This window comes from Mastigoproctus giganteus, chromosome 1 (genome assembly GCF_048544385.1).
Source record: "Mastigoproctus giganteus isolate SK-2022 chromosome 1, ASM4854438v1, whole genome shotgun sequence".
NCBI lineage: Eukaryota > Metazoa > Arthropoda > Arachnida > Uropygi > Thelyphonidae > Mastigoproctus > Mastigoproctus giganteus.
The window spans coordinates 15,448,648-15,466,044 of NC_143575.1; the positions used below are offsets into that span (position 1 = coordinate 15,448,648).

At 35.7% G+C, this 17,397-nt stretch overlaps 1 protein-coding gene across 2 annotated transcripts in view; it reads right to left on the reverse strand.

Moving 5' to 3' along the window:
* Positions 1 to 566: 566 nt before the first annotated feature.
* Lam (Lamin) overlaps positions 567 to 17,397 on the reverse strand; it is a 103,597-nt gene continuing 86,766 nt past the window's right edge. The window contains exons 9-11 of one of the 2 annotated variants that reach the window (XM_090371697.1): positions 13,141 to 13,257; positions 7,225 to 7,347; positions 567 to 1,067 (exon numbers count right to left, since the gene is read on the reverse strand). In XM_090371697.1, coding sequence (XP_090227823.1) covers positions 1,029 to 1,067; positions 7,225 to 7,347; positions 13,141 to 13,257 — 279 coding nt within the window. In that variant the 3' untranslated portion in view covers positions 567 to 1,028. The remainder of the gene's footprint in view (positions 1,068 to 7,224; positions 7,348 to 13,140; positions 13,258 to 17,397) is intronic. The other variant, XM_090371689.1, reaches the window with a different exon arrangement.

A 17,397-nucleotide genomic window follows, 5' to 3' on the forward strand; every position in this document is an offset into this window, starting at 1 on the left:
CTTTGATTTTCACTTACTTTGCAAGTAAAAATTAAGAGTTTAATAAAAACTGCTTTTTATATTTAACAGCAAGTGTTACATGATTCACCTCTGTTTATAAAGTTGACTAAAGCCTAATAGACAGCAAAGATTAATTTTACCTAACTGTATTATCATTAAGTATGTTTAGAAATCACATTTAAAAAAAAAAAAATTTACGTTGGACAGAAAATGTTTGCAACACAACAGAAACCCAAAAATAAAACAGACAATTAAAATATAATTTATAGGATTTTTAACTTAATTATCCTATATGAATTGCATGTTATGAAATGACAGAATTATGACCGATTTTAAAATTGTCTGTACATTATATCTTTATGGAAGGGTTGTATCCATATATTTTTTAAAAATATACCCAGGCTGGCTGGCTGATTTAAAAAAAAAAAAAAAAAAAAAAAACAAACAGGCAGCAGTTTTCTGATTTTGACAAGAATGCATCCTGCATCCTATGACATTTTAAAGAACAGTGCTCTCAGATGTACATATATATAATAATGTATTTATAAATTATAAATAGTGTACTCCATTTTTAAAACAGATGAATTAGAATTCTTTCTGAAACCTAAAAATTTTCTGATGTACTGTTTGTCAGTGTTTTCTTAATTTTTATGGGAGGGATTGTATATTTAATACAATCTCTGTAATGTGTATGCTAATGCTTTTTGTGTGGTTTACAATGCTAGTTAAGATCCATTGGTGTAAATAACAATGACAAACAGTAACAGAAATCATTATAAATTTACAGTTCCGGTATAACTGGTCTTCTGCAGACTGAAACTCTGGAAGGAAGCTTAGGTACCAGATGTAAATTCCACATAGTTCTAGGTGTTTGCAAAGTGAGTTACGGTCTGCAGCATGCTTTGAGCACCACCCTGTGATAATGATATCTCAATGAGGAAAATTAAGTGGTGAAAAGAATGACTGATGTGAGATGCAGTTACTTAACCCTCTTAAAGCAGAGGAATGTAGGTGAGGATGCAGAAAGTTCACATGATGGCACATTTTTCTTGATTTTGTGGGTCGCCCTAAAAAAAGAAAGAAAACAATTAATATTAGAAATATTATATATCTAAAATCTAAATGTACAGAGGGGGAAAAAAATTCAGGGACTAAAATTAGCTAGAAGATTTATATTAGAACATGAAAAAGTCCCTGGCATGGATGAAGCACAGTTCCAAATGCAAATTATATTTATATAATATACTGGAAATGAAACCACAATTTCCTTTAAGAGTCATCAAATATGATTTCCTCGAGCTGATTAAGTTTTTTTTTTTTTCCTGAATCACTACAGCATGCTTGTCTACTGTCATAATAATGGTTGCTATGGCCATACTTGGTTGAAGTGATCATTACTTCAACCAATGCAGACAGCAGCATGACAATAACTATAAATTATACTACAGAGCAAGTTCATGCAGATTTTTACACTCAAGAGCCACTAAAAGGGTCAATTAGAGGATAGTGGGCCACAACTCATTCCATCACATAATAAACATTAAAAATAAAGGATTTCATCATATTTTTTAAGTTAATCTGATATACTCTTCAAGCAGTATGACATAGGGCTAACCATTTGGCTTTGTGAGGTGTTTCTTATGTGGGTAAAGGAATGCTAAAAAGCAACTTAATATCATGACTTTGGCTTTTTGATGCTGCTTTCTGCAAAAAGGTATTCACATTAATGAATATTTACAAACACTGGTGACATTTTCCAAGTACCCTTTGCCAATAAAATCAACCAAATGAATTTTACTATCAAATATCACACAATGAATATTCTATTTGGAATTCCACCAGGAATTGGTCTAGATCACTGGTATCCAATTTTATACGATGAAGAGGAGCACTGGAGATTTTCTGAGCCATTGCAGGCCAAGTAGAGAAAATAGTTGATTTAATATTGTACTGTTTCTCTTCTGGAATAAGACAGTACACCAAAGATTCATGGAGTCTAACTTAGCTGAACTGCAGTATTTAAGCTTAACAAAAAATATATTTTTAATTATGAATAGGTGAATAAAAGAAAGAACTTTTACTATTTAAACTTCTGGAAATGATCTCTAAGCACTTGCAGCTGACTGATGTCGTGTTTAACTATATTTCCATAATTTGCCTGTCTGATTTTGTAATAAATATTTTATTTATTTATTTTTTTTTCTGGGTAAAACTTTAAGAGCTGGACCTAGGTGGCAATGAACGCGCAGAGTGGTTATCTTCAAAACACCTGGTAAGCGTGAAGAGGAAAAGACCAAACCCTCCAGCACATTACAGCATGACGAAATAAATAGCCCTCAGTCCCCAGCAGCTTTCAGTCCCCCTCTTACGGCAGCGGGAGGATCAGAGTGGAAGCAGAGGGTGCTAAGAATCTCTGGGTATGATCAGGCTGGCCATGCACAGAAACTGAACTCTGTCTGTTACAACATAAGATTGCCCAACGGTGAAGACAGGACATTAGAGCTGGAAAAGGAATATCATCGGTTTGGCCGAAACAAGAAGAAATGAATTACTTATAAGTTTATCAAGTGGAAATCTGCTGTACACCAATGGAAACAGTGAAAAGAGCGAATGTGGAGTTGGCTTTCTGGTCCAAAAAGATATAAAAAACAACATTTTGGAATTCAAAAGTACATCACCAAGGGTGTCAAGACTACTACTCAGGATTTCTAAGTAGTACAAGCTAAAGGTTATAATGATTTATGCACCAACATCAAGCCATGATGATGAAGAGGTTGAAGAAATGTACAAAAATTAAGTCTTCTAGATGAGCAGAAAACTCACTACACTATCATTATGGGGGACTTCAATGCTAAGGTTGGAAAGAGACAAAACAGTGCAGAAAGGAGAACTATAGGAAATTTTGGAATTGGTGAAAGAAATGAAAGAGGTGACAGACTTGTGGAATTTGAAGAATCTCGAGGGATTTCGGTAACAAACACTTTTTTAAAGAAAATGGTGAACAGTAAGTGGACATGGAAGAGCCCAAATGGATTAACAACTAACGAAATCAACTTCATTCTCACTAACAGAAGATATATCGTGCATGATGTTACTGTCATGAACAAGTTAAGTGTTGGAAGTGATCACAGAATGGTAAGATGCACACATGATATACATAAAGGGAAAAGAAAGGAAAAAACTGACACTGAGTAACAGAAGAGAGGAAAAAAACAGTATGTACTGGAACTCAAGAACAAAGTTTGAATCTCTACAGACTGCTCAGGACCAAGATATCAATGAGGAATATTACAACTTTCTGAAAGTGATAAAGCCCAAGAAACCCATAGGTAAAAAGAAATCCAAAGAAGAAAAAATTAGTCAAGAAACACTTCTCATGATGAACCAAAGATGACAAATGAAGAGCAAGATAAACACCGACAAGGTGAAAATTGAGTATATTGAGTTATGCAAAGCCATTAGAAAGAGACTCAGAGAAGACATAAGATTTAACACAAGAAAAGTAGAACAAGCATTAAGGGAAAATAAAGGATTTAAATCAGCAGCCATGAGCAGTAATACAGAAAGACAAATGATACTGAAACTGAAGAATAGCAATGGTGTACTTATAAATAGCAGAGAAGACATAATTCAAATAGCAGAAGACTACTATAGAGAATTATACAAGGAGCGAGGGAATGATGCCAGCAGTGTGGAAGATGGATTGAAATTAGTAACATATGACATACCAGATATCCTTCTTGATGAGGTAGACCATGTGATGAAGAATCGGAAAGCGCTGGGAGAAGATGAAGTTACTGTAAAGTTGTTAAAATTGGGCGGAAGAGACAACACAAACTGGCAAAACTCTTCACAAAATGCATTAGAAAAGGTGTGACACTTAAGGGGTGGAATAATGCAATCATAGTTTTGCTGCATAAGAAAGGAGATAAATCAGAAATTGGAAATTATAGACCAATTAGCTTGTTATCCCACATCATCTACACGTTCACAAGGGTCATTACTAACAGATTAGAAAGAATACTTGATGAGATTCAACAAAAAGAGTAAGCTGGCTTTAGGACAGGATTCTCAACTATGGATCACCTTCACATAATGTCCCAGCTAATGCAGAAAGCAAATGAATATAAAACACCATTATGCCTGGCATTTGTGGACTATGAAAAGGCATTTGACTTCATACAGCATAAGGCAATGTTTCAGGCACTGGAAAGACAAGGCATAGATACCCCATATATTATGATTTTGAAGAAAATATAAGAGAATACTACCTCCTTTATTAGACTAGACAAAGACAGTAGTAAATTTAAAATTGAGAAAGGAGTTCGACAAGGAGAGACCATCTCCGAAGCTGTTTACTGCTACCCTTGAGGAAGCTTTCAGAAGATTAGACTGGTTGCAGAGAGGAGTCAATGCGAATGGAGAGTACCTAAACCATTTACGATTTGCAGATGACATTGTGGTCATAAGCCACAATCCCACAGAATTAGAGGAAAATCTTAATCAGTTATGCAGATTTAGTAAGGATTTTGGACTAAAGATGAATATGGTTAAAACAAAAGTAATGATGAACAAGTATGCCACAGAAAGGGATATAATGATTGAAAAGGTCGAGTCATATACTTGTCTGGGCCAAGTCATTAGCTGTAATAATGATAAATGGCTGGAAGTAAAGAGAAGAATAAATTTAGGATGGATAGCATTCAGGAAGTATAGTCACATACTGAAAAGCAATATTCCAAATTTGTCTGAAACATAAAATAATGAACCAATGTATGCCATGACTTCTGGAAGTGAAACTTGGGCAGTCACCAAAAGAATGGAAGAGAGGCTGAGAACTACACAGTGAAGAATGGAATGAATTATATTGGGAATCAGACTTAGATAAGAAGAGAAACACATGGATTAGGCAGCAAACTCGAGTAAAGGACATTCTTATCAAAACTAAAGAACTAAAATGGTCTTGGGCAGGACCCAGCTCAAAGACATGACAGATGGACTAAGAAAATAACAGAATGGTACCCAAGAGAAGCTAGAAGAAAACCTGGAAGACAACGACAGAGATGGACAGATGAAATTCATGAGTTTGTGGATATAGTAAATGGATGGCCATTGTGCAAAATAGAAGGAACTGTAAAGTTCTGGAGAGACCTTCATTCTGCAGTGGATTGAAAATGGCTGATGTTCTAAGTTGTTGATATGCCTAAAAACCACTACCAACAACAGCAATGTTATACACAGAGAAAGTCAAAATTACATCTAAACACTGATAAAGTTTACTAAGTAAACATGAACCAAAAAGGGGTTTCAAATACATCACACAGAGTGAAATGGAAGAGATGTTACGAAATTTGTCTGATATTCAAAATGTCCACCAGTGTTGTTTCTCAACAGCCCAATACACAGTATCAATCAACTGTAATTTTTCCTGCTTCCTGTTGTATCATCACCAACAAATCTTGCAGTGTGTGTGTGTGGTTTATAAACATGCACTTTTTCTTTTATGTATTCCTGTGCAAAAAAAGCCTGGGGGAGCAAGGTCTGGAAACTTCGGGAAAAACAGAAATCAGAGTGAAAAGTGTGTGGGGGGGGGGGGGGACCATGCTGTCGAAAGTACAACAATGTATCGGAAAATGAATTTCTTATTGTGGGAATAATATCATTCATTAACAATTCAAGGTAATTCTGTCCTGTAACAATATCATTTAATTTGTATTGTCTAATTATCCAATGAGAGGAGAGTTCTACCCACACACCAATCCCTGATGGGGTAACACCTTTCTGTAGAGTGAGGTGATGATTTCCATGCAATAGTGGGCAGCTTGAACATCATCTGACTGTATGATTGCATCCTGAAAATCAACAGTTTTGTTGTTCTGATAGTAGCTTATCAATCAGGACAGTCCTTCTGAATTGCATGCAAAAGCCAAGGTATGCAAGGTTTGAACTTTATATCCTATATGATTCTCATAATACTTGATTGGGTCAAATGCAACTTATGGAAGTGGGTTATTATCTGATGTGTTCACATGTGTCCTACTGTTAATTTTATTTGTTCACTGGAAAAGTAAACAAGGTTGGGGGGGGGGGGGGGGGAAGTGTGCAACACTCCATTTTCCCAAGACCAAATAACTCAACCCACATGAAAAAAGCCCATAAAAAATTCCTCCTTAATCAGATACATGCAATATCCATATAGCCAAGGGGTTCTTTAAAGATTATAGTGCAAGCAAGCCAAATGTGTACAAGAGTGGTTTGAGAAACACAAGACTTCAAAGCATGTCTGGCCAGTCCAAATAATCCCACTAAGCATCTGTGAGATGATATGGAACCAAGAATATCCTCTCCAAGCATTGAACAGTTCTGTTATGAGAATAGTCCTCATGTCACTTTTCAGCACCCTTCTTGACTCTGCTCCACATTATGACAGAACAGTGATTTGAATCAACAGCAATCTAATATGCTATTATAACTCATGATTCTAATAAAGTGTAATGTAAATCTTGCTCTGCACAAAAGCAATCACAACTACATGAATATAACCATCAGAAGCTGTTTAATACTAATCTCTTGGTCATTCTCCAGTAGGAAGGGAGTCTGTTTTCATGTTTATATTAGGCATGAAAATTTCTAAACATAAATAGATCTTTTGACTTTTGTTGTTTTTTGTTATTTGGTTTTTAGGAGCATTAGCAACTAAGGCCATATTGCTCCGGGGATATGCGATGGTCATTCCTTGACCTTTCCGTATCCTCCGTATTTGGTAGTGACGGGCTCAAACCCCGGGTCTAATTAGGAAGCGTGTGCTACGCATTGCTGCTCCTTCCCATCTGGCTACGGAGGTGCCCTTTTTGACTTGAATTAATCATAATTCAAGTCAAGAAGATGAACAATATTGGTAATATGCTTCTCCTAATCTCTCTCAGGAGAAGCATATTAAATATTGTTTTCACATTTAGGGAGAATTGCCCAAACTATCCTAAACTCTTTGATACTATCCAAAAGTCAGAAATCAGTTTAACAAGTGATCCCTCTCCCATGAACTATATTCAATTTCTGTAGCACGTTTCTAATATGTAAATTGCATGTATCCTATGGTTGATTTTGCTTGTTTAGAACTTTAATATATTGCATGTGATGCTCTCATGTTATTCATTAATACAAAACCCAAATTAATAGTTAAATGGGGATGCTTATAGTGAACCAAATAAAATTTTACAATACCCTCTGATAATAGAGCTCCTCTTCTGAAACTTCCACAGCAGGATCCAAAAATGTTCCTGTCTCTGTTGTTCTTTGTGCTAGAGAAGAATGGAGTACTTTTGCTGTCTGACGACATGCCATTTCCTAAAAATAGATGTTTCTTAAATATCTTGCCATCAACTATATATTTAAAACTTCATAAAAAGCATGTTAAAATATTTTAAAATAAAATTTTAAATAAATATTTTTAATAACCATATTGAGGATAGTAAAATTCTTTAGTTTTTAACTTTCATCTGAAGCTTTTTCAATAAGTTTCAAAAGCTCTTATTCAAAAAACGTTATTTCTACCAACTTTTCATTTCCACTTAACATCATGCAGTGGAACTATGATTTATCATTGCTTGATGACAGAGTAAGAAAGGAATTCTCAAATTTTGCAATACCATGTTCCTCTAAAACGATAAATGAATTTATGCATTTCCCTTATCCATGAATAAAACTAATAATTTCATTTGGGTTAGAGATAAGGAAGAAATATTTTTACCATTTACATTTAATTCAATTTTAATTTATATATATTAATCGAAACAATGGCAGAATCTTACAACTTATAAAAAAAAATTTGCAATCCCTTCTAAGATGTTCACTACCTGGGGAAAGGGGAATGACCCACAGTTTGAGAACCCCTGCATTAAGATTTTAGCAGTTTAAATCAAAGAAAGTGTTAAATGGAATAGGTATAAATAAAATATATATTAGAAAAGTATAATTTATCTGTTGTCACCACCAAAATAATAGAGTATATCAAACATTAAAGATATCCTGTAATTAGTATCAAATAGTAGGATATTAAGTTACATCTTCCAGACATATAAGTTTGTGCAAATGCATCACATCTATATGCAGTAAATTAACTGAAGTTATTACAGTGGAGTCATTTCATTACATCTCACATTTTAACGTCTTCACGTTAAAATGTGAGATGCAATGTCTATTCAGTTATACTTGGAATAAGTAACACTGCCCCAATAGAGAAGATTTGATTAAGTACTAAAATACTAATCACCATTTGACATCTCTCATGTTGTGGACTTAATTTCACAACTGGGTTGTCAGCTATTATATCAGGGTACCTACCCAACCACCCACTGATGAAGGGGGCCAAATTGCCCTGAAATACCTGTCTGGGTAGTGGTATCCACTAGGAATAAGTAACAATAGTCTTCTCTACTGGGGAAGCGTTACTTATTCAAAGTATAACTGAATAGGCAACTTGTGCAGGCATTCACAATATGAGGTGTAATGAAATGATGCCACTATAATAATAACTTTGGTTAATTTACTGGATATAGACATCAAGTGACCATTGTCATCAATTCCTTTGTCACTACTATGTAGAAACATTTAGATAGAAAATCATCACAATCTGACAAAGGCAAATCAAATCTTAAATCAGAAAGTTCAAATATTTCTTCATTAAAAATGCCTTTATGAAATGATGCAATGTATAAATACTTCACTTCTGACAGAGAGCAAAAGATACTTGCAACTTCTAAAATGACAACTTCTAAAATTGTCCAGTGGTGGACAAATTGTCCACCACTGGACAATTTGTAATTACATTCAAAGTAAAAATGTGTTGAATAAATTTGTATTTAGTAGCAATTAAAATTAAACAATATTTGCAATTTTCATTATTCAGCAATCTTTAAAACGAACTTTTTTTTTTTTTTTTTTAAAAAGCATCGCATAATGAAAGATGTGATATATTTTACTATATAATATTGGTGTGTAGATACACCATAGACAACTCTTAGGAAACTACAAAGTAGTAGTTGTAGGCATCATTTGCTCTTTCTCATATTGTGCTCTGCCTTCATGACGAGTTGCCATGATATTGCACTACCTCAAATAAGTAACGCTTCACTAATAGAGGACTATTGTTACTTATTCTCAGTGAGTACCACCACCCAGACATGTTTCAAGGCTATTGGCCTATCATCAGTGGGTGGGCAGGTACCCTGGTATTGCAGACATGACGACCCAGTTGTGAAGATAATCAAACAATATGAGAGATGCCAAAAGGTGTATATGACAATATTTAAAATAACTAAATGCACAGGGCATAATACATTAAGAGTTTAATATCTATATAATATTAGTGTGTAGATACACCATAGACAACTCTTAAGAAACTACAAAGTAGTTGTTGTAGGCATCATTTGCTCTTTCTGCTCTGCCTTCACAACGAGTTGCCATGATATTGCACTACCTCGAATAAGTAACGCTAGTCTTCTCTATTAGTGAAGCATTGTATCCCCAAGTACCCATATATACAAGGAAGCAAAAATAAGAATGTTTCTAATAGTTAAAAAGATTTTTCTGCTTGGCAAAAGGAAATATATGGTGAAAGCCTATTATTAAAGTATAGCCCATAACAAGACCTCTATAAAAAGCAGTATTAATATCCCAACTAGTTTAATAATAATAATACTGGGAAATGAAATTTTATTGTGATAACAATCTCTTGTTATTAACATAACCAGCTGTTGTGTGTAAATATGGAACAAGCTGGACTGGGTGAAATTTCACTATTGGGCTATCATCATGAGTTGTCATGGTACTGCACTACAGAGAAACAGCATTATTCTTCTCTTTATAAGAGGAAAAATATTATTTTACCAACAGCTGATGAATATGACTTGAAAGCAGTATTCATTACATGCTAAAGTGTGGAATTTGTATATTTGGAGTTTGAAAGAGGGGTTAAGGTTAAGCTTGCGGTTAAGTGCAAGAGGTAGTTTCCTATTCAGCTACTATGTTTTGGCAGTATAAACAGCCACTCCCCGACTTATGTAAGCATAGCGTTCTGCAGAACTCTACGCAAGTCGAGTTTTATGTAAGTCAGAATTTCCCTAAATGCTTATACAGCACTTGCAACTATGCACACTGAATTTGATTGAAGCAAAAAAGAAATGTTCAACGACCGTGTAAATAGAATTGTTTATTGAATTTTTTTTCCTTATGCGCAGGAAAAATTACAAAAAGAGAGAGGAGACAGGCATAACGTCAGCAAGTTTTACCTTTTGAGCATCGTTGCCAGAATTAACTCTCCAGGTGATAACTACACTGCTGCAGAGATTGAGGGCTGTGGAGATTTAGAAGGGGATTTTTTCCAACACATCACAAAATTTCTCTGCAGCTGCAGAATCGGCACTGGCGACTTCACCACATACTTGAATGTTTTGGAAACCTGTGCGATGCTTGAATCTATTAAATCACCCGTTGCTTGCCACGAGTGGCAAGCAACGGGTGGTTTAATAGATTCCTTAATATCTTCATAAATACTTCTTGCTTTTGCTTGAATGGCCATTAGATTCAGGGGCACTCGCTTCTGAATCTGATTTTCCATCCATATTATTAATAGCTTTTTGATAGAGTACCTGAACACTGTTTTGTGATCACTGTTGATCATAAATGCGTTGTTCCTTTAACATGTTCTTTTATACGCGCATAATATTCAATAGTATTCACTGTTGAAGCAGTGAGACCTAATTCCATGCAATAGATGACAAACTTTGTCCTGCTTTGTACTTCTTAATTAATCTTCATTTCTAAATCAATTTTGTTTTGTTTCCTAGCACTGCCAACATTTGCACTTTCTATTGGTCCCTTTCCCTTCATCATTGTAATAAGTAAATAGGAATGAAGAGAAGATTCTGAAAATGTATTTATGTTTCTTATATGATTGAATTCACTGTGATTTCAGTGACTCATTTCACCATAATAATGTAAAATACCATAATGTAAAAACCCACAGAATTCCAGTTATCGGTATTATCGCAAATGCCATAAGATTGAGTTTACTACCCATTTATAATAGATTGCGCTAACAGAAAAGCCCAATAAATCGGAAAGTGCAAATTGTTTTTATTGTTTTACGGTAGTGATCTCCAGAAACGTGTTTTAGAAAAATATCACAAAGGCATTCAAAATTGATTCTTATAACGGAACATATGATAATGATGAAAGTGTAGTGCAATTACCATTATAAAAATGACCTTTTAGAGAGATAAATAGCTTAGTTATATAGCAAAAATCTAACTTCCGCGGTCTTGGAACGAATTATCAAAAAAACAATGTTATTGGGTTCACATTACAATATTTTCACAATACCTCCATTTATTCCTACAGGATGCAAAATACATTTAAACGATTTTTTTAAGTTTGCACTGACCAGCAAAAACTTGCAGTTGAATTTCCATAAGTCGAGTATTACGTAAGCCGGGGAGTGCCTGTATACAATGTAGTAACTTAATAAACATCAAAAAATATATACCGTATTTCCCCATGTATAAGACGGACCTTAATTTTGGGGCCCGAAATTTGAAAAAAAAAAAAATGTATTACATAAAGTTATTGAACTCAAGTTTTATTCATATAACTCCTCATCACTGTCAAAACTCCCATCCATTAGCTTGTCCTCATCTGTGTCTGATGACGAATCGCTGTCTTCATATATTGCCTTGTCCTCAGTTCCATCTATGGCATTTGAAATGCCACACTTCTTAAATGGCTTGACAACGATCTCAATCTTGATATTATCCCAGGATCTTTTCACCCAGGTACAAACTTCTCCTAAAGTTGGTTTCTTCCTCTTCCTGCTGGTGTCAAATTGTCCCCAGAAGACTTCATCCATTGGTTCCATTCGTCTCTCATGGCAGCTTTGAAGGGTTTGCTAATGCATCAAGTGGTTGGAGCTGGGATGTCAAGCCTCCAGGTATGATGGCAAGTTTTGTTTTTTGCTCTGCAGCAATCTTTGTGTTTTTTGTTGTGTGCCCTGAACTGATCAAGCACCAATAGGACAGGTTTGCGTAAGAGCCCACCTGGTCTCCTGCTCCAAACTTTCTCAAACCAGATCTTCATCCCATCCTGATCCATCCAACCCTTGTCATGAACGTGGACAATCACACCTCGAGAAATGTCTTCTTTTGGCATTGTTTTGCGTTTGAAAATGAGCATGAGGCAGCTTGGTTCCGTCGGCACAAGCTAGAACAACTGTATAATGGCTCTTTTCATGTCCACTTGTCTTCACAGTTACAGTTTTCACCCCCTTTTTTTTTTTTATCAACAGTTCTGTTACTTGGGACATCAGATTGAAGGGGGACTTCGTCCATATTTGCAATCTGTCCCAACTGAAACTGATGTGTCTTCCGACAATGAATGACAAAACGATGAAATTCAAGGACCTTCTGCTCATAGCTTTCAAGGCATCTTTTGGGCAAGTCTGGTGCATGTACGCATGCTTAGTCCATTCTGTTTCAAGAACCTGAAGCACCAATTGTGTCCTCCTTTGAAATCAGTAACTTCTTTTTCATCAGCAATTCTTCTTGCCTCATGCTGAACCATCTTTGTGGATACAGGAATTCCAATTGCCCTTTGCTCCTCAATCCATATCTTCAATTCCCTCTCTAAATCAGGCCATTTTGCTGACTTCCTCTCATGGCCTTCTTCTGCCGTGGCGTTTTCAGTAGGGTTTCTTCTTCCCGTAGCCAGTCTCGGATTGTTTTCTCAGTTGGAGGAGGACCAAACTTACGTTCAGCAGCACGATTTCCATTCACTTTTGCAAACTGGATCACTTTTAACTTGAATTCAGCACTGTAGGAAAATCTTTTCTGAGCCATTTCTGGGCAGAATGTGACAAAACGTAACCTAATATACCGGTAACAACAAGTGCGAAACAATGAGGGCAAAGACAACAAGTGCGAAACAATGAGGGCAAAGACAACAAGCGCGAAAAAGCAGGAAATACAAGTAAAAAAATCTACAACCACTGTATAAGACGCACCCAGTTTTTATACCCCAAATTTTTTGAAAAAGGGTGCGTCTTATACATGGGGAAATACGGTAGTTTCATTTAACATTAACACCTACTTCTCCGTTGCTGTTTAATAAAGTAGTGGTCATGTCATCGGCAGTGAACCAGGTTTGTCCTTTCATAACAAGATCAGCTGGAGGATTATGGCTTGTTCCACTGTCAGCACTCCACACCTAAGCATTGAAAAAAATCAAGCAGCATAATTATTTTAATAATTCATTTAATTTAAACATTTCAGTCAAGTTTCTTTACTTTATAAAACCATTAATATCAACACTCTGAGTTATCATTAAACATGCCGAATTAAGACAGTAGTAAAGTTATGAAAATAAATATAGTAGTAGTAATGGAGGCATGTTGATGCAAGAAAGCAAGCTTATGCAGCATCAGCCAAAAAAAAAAAAATACCCAATTTCACCAATCCATTCCCTCTAAAAGTTTGAGTTCCTCCTTGAATTTATTTTAAGTTATCAACTTCCACAATGAAAGATGGAAGTTTGTTCCAGCAATTAACCACCCGCTGGCTAAAGGCAAATTTCTGTGTATCTATTCTACAACTGTCTTTCCTCAATTTTAATTTATGCCCCCTCAGGTTCATAATCTGAGCAAGTGGAAGAATTCAATGTGCTCAACTCATTCAAGGCCTTATATACCTCAATCAGAGGCGCCTCCGTAGCCAGGTGGGCAGGAGCAGCATTCGTTCCCCTCACCAATCTTGTTGCCCTTCTCTGTACTCACTCAAGCAACTGTACAACCTTCATAAAATGAGGCCTCCAGACCTGAACGCAGTACTCAAGACGTGACCTGACCATTGCCTTATACAAAGGGATAATTTGTAGCATCATTACAAGCAATTCCTGTATATCAGGGATAGCCAACAAGTTGATCGCGATCTATCAGTCGATCGCCGCTCTAATTTTGGTAGATCACGAGGAATTTAAAATATATATAAAAACTGATTAGTCAAAATCTAAATGTTATTATTATTATGCGCTCCACTGCATACGCTTATTAAAATCAATTGAACCATATGACTACTCTTGTTGCTGCACAGCCGCTAGGCTTGTCAACTGAAAATTCGCGCAGTTATGTTGTGGAGAGCATTTTAGTTGCATTTTTACAAATAACAGATTCTCTTTCTGAAAATTTTAAGAACAAAAATGAAATTAAAAGTGCTCTTCAAGATCTGAAATTATCTCGAAATACTGTGATGGATGTGACGCATCAAAAAAAACGAGTAACTTAATTATGGACATAGCTTTCAAAACATGAATTCCATCAGAGGACAATCTCTTCAAAGGAGACTTTTCAAAATGCAACTCGATGAAAATGAACCAGATCTGATATTACACACAGATGTGAGGTGGCTGAGTCGGAGTAAGTTTCTACAGAGATTTCGAAATTTGCTGAATGAAATTTTTAAAAAAATTGATCAAAGGGGATATGATTATCAGCAGCTACAAGATGCGGAGTGGTTGTGTGATCTGGCTTTTTTGGCAGATTTTACCAGTAAATTAAGTGATTTGGAATTACAAAGAAAAAATAAAAATGTGGCTGACACGATTAGCAGTATTTCTGCAAATAAATATCAATTTCTGGCAATGCCTAAGGATCTAAAAGAAAAAAAAATTCAATCATTTTGCAAATATATCTTGTTTTTGAATTTAACGGTGAGAAATATGTTTCTGAAATTGAGAAAGTTGTGAATGATATTTAAACCAGATTCAGTGATTTTAAAACAATTTAAGAAATTGTTCAATATATTTCTTATCCATTCAGTGTCGACTTAGATACGAAACAAATTGCAGAAAAATTCGCGTTTTTCACATGGAGGAAATATTACTTGAAAATGAAATTAATACATTGAGAAACGATATCTTCCTAAAAGCCAGATAATCAGAAGAAGACTTTTAGAAATATATTTGCCTAGAAAGGTACCCAAATGTAAAAAAATGCAGTAAACTTTTAAATTCCTGTTTTGGTTTCACATGTGTGTGAATTGGCCTTTACGTACTTGAAACAAACAAAGACCAAGAATCGCTCTACTCTTACAGTCTTGCATACAGAAGATTCTTTACAGTTGGTCTTATCACAGTATATTCCCGATTTTGAAAGGGGATATACAGTAAAAATTTATATTAAAAAAATTTATATTAAAATTTACATTAAAAGGGGATATATATTAAAAAACAAATTAAAAATTTAAATATGTATGAATTTAAAATAAGAATTCTAAGTTGTATTTAATTTTAAAATTTATAAACATTTTTCAATGTATGTTAATTAAGTTTTTTTTAACCATGTGCAATGAAACTCTTGAGATGGTGGATCGCAGCACATTTTGAAGAAAAAAAGTGGATCACATCACAAATTAAGTCGGCCACCCCTGCTGTACATCATTGACAATACCCTATGACCTGCTCTGGCAGCCTGTCGCATTGCTCAGAAAACTTTGTATCTGACTGCACAATTACTCCAAGATCTTTTTCATTCTCTACCACCCTAAGTGTAGTACCACACAGGTGGTACATTTCTCTAGCGGTTACTTCTACCCATATGTAGTACTTTGCATTTGTCAATGTTAAATTTCAGTTGCTACTTCTCAGCCCATTTGCCCAAATTTTTTAGATCCTGTTGCAGTAGCACACTGCCATTATGGTCATTAACAACCCAGTGAACCTTTGTATCATTTGCAGCAGCTGGAGACTAGACACCTGCGAGGTGATCTGATTGAGGTGTATAAGGCCTTGAATGGGTTGCACATGCTGAATTCTGATGGGATTCTTCCACTTTCTCAGATTATGAACCTAAGGGGACATAAATTCAAATTGAGGAAAGACAGTTATAGAACAGATGTGCGAAAATTTGCCTTTAGCCAGCGGGTGGTTAATTGCTGGAACAAACTTCCGTCTGTTGTTGTAGTTGATAACTTAAATAAATTCAAGGAGGAACTGGACAAACATAGAGGGAATGGTTGTGTGATTTTTTTTTTTTTTTTTGGCTGATGCTACATAAGCTCAATACGCTTGCTTTCTTGCATCACATGCCTCTCTTACTATTATTTTCATTGATAAATATACAAAACAACAGTGAGCCCAACACCAAACCCTGGGGAACTCGAATAATAACATTAGTCCACATAGAGCAGTATCCATTGATTACCACTCTGTCTTCTCCCACTCAACCACCCTTTTATCCATTGTAGCAACTTACCCTTAATACCACACTGCTCCAATTTGTACAGTAGTCTTCCATGCGCAACAGTGTCAAAAGCTTTCCTGAAATCCAAGTATATGATATCAAAATTATTTTTTGCATCCAGTTCCTTTGTAACCACATCATAGTATCCAATCAAATTTGTCAGACAAGACTTTCAAACCCATGCTGTATCTGAATTATTACTGCAGTCTTGTCTACAGAGAGGTTACGGCGCCTCCGTAGCCAGGTGGGCAGGAGCAGCAGTGAGTAGCACATGCTTCTTGATTAGACCGGGGTTCGAGCCCGTGAGCCACCAAATACGGAGGATGCGGAAAGGTCAGGGAATGACCACTGCATATCCCCGGAGCAATATGGCCTTAGTTGCTAATGCTCCTAAAAACCAAATAACAACAACAGAGAGGTTACAAAGTTCAACTTCATTAAAAAACTAAAAATTTGTTCAATGTGACGGAGAGTTTCAGAAATTGGTTGACAGTATTATTGCTACTGGCCAATGATATCCCCACTGTGCTCATTGATCCATGGACTTCTGTGCTTGCTCTCTCTCTCTTACTTACTTACACACACACACGGTGTGAAAAGATTAGTACCCCCCCATTTTTGGAGGTTCCCCCACTTTTCTTTCCACAGTGAGAGATGTCACTGTGGACATCTGCTCTTATATCCCAACTGGTGGAAAATTCATCTCATTATGCTGCTGGAAATGGACAATGCTCTGAACCAGATGGTGAATTACATCAGTATCACAATCCTGTGTGCTTAAAGCACATACTCTTATCTATATCACACCAATAATGTAGTGATGAGCCTCTATTTTCCAACATTTTTGAAATTGATGCATTTTGACATTGGTTTGTCAATCCTTGCAAGACCTCTTCAGCATTTCACCTATCTTTTTCAGTTAAAATGGCACAGTTGGTCTACTACTGAAGCTGCCTGCTTCAGATATAGTGTAATATTAACAGTAGCAGGAGTATTTGAATGTATATATAACACTTCTCTCTCATTTATTTGTTGCTCCTTCCCACTACTTTTATTGTGCCAATGTTTTATTAGATTTGCTCCTGCCTGAAGCACCTAAATGGACAAAATCA